A 3,552-nucleotide genomic window follows, 5' to 3' on the forward strand; every position below is an offset into this window, starting at 1 on the left:
CTCAGGATCGGACGGTTGAATCTCGATGCATCGGGCGGCTGGGGCTGGACCGGCCCAACAGTTGGGCCGGCGCACCGGCGCAGATCACTGCCCTATATCATTTGGTTTATAAAATAAGATTACTATCTTTCGTTCTTACAAAATCCCTATAGATCAAACAAGGCCCTATCTGAGTGGCGGTGACAGTGTGTTTGTATTTCTGGTGAAATATCCTAGCATGCGAAAGGAGCAGTTTATCAAAAAAAATCTTTCACTCTCAATAAGAGAAGAAAAGGTTTTTTTAAACCACAAGAAAGCGCACGCACTATTAAGCTCTCCTTCACCGCGCCCACTCCTCAGCCCACGCTCGTACTCACTCTCCTTCCCCCCATTATTCCCCCCGCCGGCCACCGCGGCCGGCTCGCCGGGCGTCCGCCGAGAGGCGTAACGGGCGATGGGGCACGGAGCCAGCTGCGGCCGCCCCAGCGAGGAGGTGGACTTCTTCGGCGCGGCACAGTCCGGCGACCTCGCCCGCCTCGCCGCCGCCGTCAGCTCCCGCCCCTCCCTCCTCCGCCGCACCACGCTCTTCGACCGCCTCTCCGCGCTTCACATCGCCGCCGCCCACGGCCACCTCCAAGTACGGTTCCCTTTGCTGCCGTGTGCTCCTCCCCGTTCAGCTTCTTGCCACCCCTGTGTATCTCCGGTGTGCTGATTCCTTTGTTTGCTTAGGTGGTTTCCATGGCATTGGATCTTTGTGTGGAGCCGGACGTCGTGAACCGCCACAAGCAGGTTCGTCACGCTTCCCCTCTTCTCTTCCCTGTCGCCCCCTCAGTGGAACGCTTGTCCTCACATCGTGGGACTTTGCCGCAGACGGCGCTGATGCTCGCGGCGATGCACGGGAGGACAGAGTGCGTGCGACGGTTGCTCGACGCCGGCGCCAATGTGAGACTCGGACAGAGCTTTGGCGATTGGGGCTGTTCTTGGAGCTTCTCCTGAACCTAATGGTGTTTTCCGTCTGGGTGTACAGATCCTGATGTTCGATTCGTCGCACGGGCGGACGTGCCTGCACTACGCGGCGTACTACGGCCACTCAGACTGCCTCCGGGCCATCCTGACGGCGGCCCGGACCGCGCCGGTGTCGCAATCCTGGTTGGCCCTTCTTCTCAGAGCCGCCATTTTTCGCCGCAACGCGCTGCGGCAGCCGCGCGCTAGCCTTTGCTAATGAGTCATCAGCTATGGTTTTGGAGGTGCAGGGGATACGCGCGGTTCGTCAATGTGCGGGATGACACCGGAGCGACGCCGCTGCACCTCGCGGCGAGGCAGGGCTGGCGCCGCTGCGTCCACGTCCTGCTGGAGAACGGCGCCATCGTGTCCGCCTCCAGCGGCGCCTTCGGGTAAAACTTCTCCCCAAGTCAAAGACCGCCCTTCTCACTCTCAGTACCTTTAGGAAGGCAAAAGCTGCGACATTGACGCGAGTGCTCGCGTTCCTGCAGATTCCCCGGGAGCACGCCGCTGCATTTGGCCGCGCGCGGCGGGAGCCTGGACTGCGTCCGCCAGCTGCTCTCCTGGGGCGCCGACCGCCTCCAGCGCGACTCCGTTGGGTGCGTTGTCATTTTCTTGCAAAAACACTACTGAATTCCAACACCACAATACCAATTCTTCAGCAAATGATCTGAAGCCATTGTGCTGGTTAGTCTAATCTACTGATGTGGATTGGTTTCTACAGGAGAATTCCATATGAGGTGGCGCTGAAGCGAGGGCATGCGGCGTGCGCGGCGCTGCTGAACCCCTCATCGGCAGAGCCCCTAGTATGGCCTTCGCCTCTCAAGTTCATCAGCGAGCTGGAGCCTGACGCCAAGGCTCTCCTGGAGGCAGCCCTGATGGAGGCCAATCGGGAGAGGGAGAAGAGGATCCTCAAAGGGGCCAAGAATTCATTGCCATCGCCGTCGCATTCAGATGACGGTGCCACCGTCTCCGAGGTACTGTTCTACCGTACTGCCCGGTCTTGCCTTGCAAATTACTACTGCTATTCCATTGCTGACCTCACACGCACGAAATAGTTCAATATAACAGTGGGAGCTTCGCCGTACCGAGCTGCCATTGTTTCTTTCCTTGGCACGGACAATATAACAGTGGGAACTTACTTACCAGCAAGTAGGTATTTTGATCGCTCTCAATCAAGATTGGTTTTCAAGGCTAGCATTATCCCAGAGCTCATCATTGCATTGCTTGTAGGAGTAGCTAACGTGCCGTCAGGTCTCAACATGGAGCCACTTGCCCACCACACCAGGAGTATAATATTTATGTTGATCCGAGGGACGAATGGCTAACTAATTGGGTGCAGGCGTACTACGTAATGACAAGTTAGGTGTCAAACCGTGGCAGTGGCAGCGTATGCACGCACCTGCTTGCACGAATTGCCGCACGTCTGAGCAATCCATATGCACGAAACATTATTCAAACGCGATTGCAGTACGCCTCCACATGCACGATCCCGCCTTTGCATCGACATCTCCCTCGGAGCCGGCGCGTCCGACGGTGCGGATCTTGTTCGGACCGATACTAACTCTGAGGTCGTGCAGGGCGCCGAGGTGTGCAGCATCTGCTTCGACCAGGAGTGCACGATCGAGGTCCGGGAGTGCGGGCACCAGATGTGCGCGGCGTGCACGCTGGCGCTCTGCTGCCACGCCAAGCCCAACCCGGCCACGCAGAGCCAGCCGCTGCCCACCTGCCCCTTCTGCCGCGGCGGCATCACCCGGCTGGCGGTGGCCACCAGGGCCAAGGCTGGCGACGACGACGACGACGAGGAAGGAGAAGGCAGGCTGGAGTCTCCGCGGCACCGGCGATCTCGCCGGTCCCTGAACCTCGGCAGCGGCGACGGGGGCAGCAGCAGCAGCAGCCTCATGGGCAGCATCGCCTCGTCCATCGGCAAGATGGGCCGGCGCAAAACCGACAGCAGCGAGCTGCAGGTGCAGGTCGACGACAAGCCATAGCCATGGAATGAATGCCGAGCCTCTCAGCATTCATTCATTCACTCACCGTGTTATCACGAAGCATCATAATACGTCACGCCAATGATGGAGCTGGCTGCTACTATTTTTGTAGATTATTTTTCTTATAATTTTGGGGAGATTGGCAATTGTTCCATCTGTGTAGATTCGATCCCAAGCTGTAGGCTAGATCCAGTCAGTCCAAATAAGTGAAGAGTGCGGTCGTTGCTTGGTAGCCCCCATCCACACCCCTCGTGGAGTTGCTGAAAGGTTGTACATGTCCGGATTGAGAGGGGTTGTTGGCCCCGACATGATGATAATGAGAACCCAGTACAAATCCACCCATGTGCTCTCCCTCTATGTAATTGGCTTTGGCTGGGGCTACGTTGCTCAGGTGTTCCCTTCCTTCAGGGTTTGTTTCTGCAAGTGTTATTTTGGGGTCCCGATTATGCTTTCTGAATCTGATGGGCACCGCGCTTAGGATCCCTCGAGCAGCAGTACAGACTGGGGACAGTGTTTTTGGCAAGTTTCCCTTTTGCTCAACTCGACTGTGCTGAGGTGGCGAAAGCACCACACCTTCATG

The 3,552-nt window shown here is 57.7% G+C and overlaps 1 protein-coding gene across 3 annotated transcripts; it reads left to right on the plus strand.

Moving 5' to 3' along the window:
• The first annotated feature begins 433 nt into the window (after positions 1 to 433).
• Positions 434 to 3,306, plus strand: LOC119290829 (E3 ubiquitin-protein ligase XB3-like). 3 transcript variants are annotated; one of them, XM_037569479.1, is made up of 9 exons: positions 434 to 616; positions 709 to 768; positions 850 to 921; positions 1,007 to 1,128; positions 1,233 to 1,373; positions 1,473 to 1,580; positions 1,706 to 1,958; positions 2,040 to 2,133; positions 2,215 to 2,428. In XM_037569479.1, the coding sequence occupies exons 1-9, from the start codon at positions 434 to 436 to the stop codon at positions 2,307 to 2,309; spliced, it is 1,128 nt and encodes a 375-aa protein (XP_037425376.1). In that variant the 3' UTR covers positions 2,310 to 2,428. The 3 variants fall into 3 exon arrangements, with proteins under 3 accessions (XP_037425376.1, XP_037425374.1, XP_037425375.1); XM_037569477.1 differs by lacking the exons at positions 2,040 to 2,133; positions 2,215 to 2,428 and adding an exon at positions 2,562 to 3,306; XM_037569478.1 differs by having other exon boundaries at positions 2,040 to 2,428.
• Positions 3,307 to 3,552: the final 246 nt, after the last annotated feature.

The sequence above is a fragment of the Triticum dicoccoides genome, chromosome 4B (genome assembly GCF_002162155.2).
Source record: "Triticum dicoccoides isolate Atlit2015 ecotype Zavitan chromosome 4B, WEW_v2.0, whole genome shotgun sequence".
Taxonomy (NCBI): Eukaryota; Viridiplantae; Streptophyta; class Magnoliopsida; order Poales; family Poaceae; genus Triticum; species Triticum dicoccoides.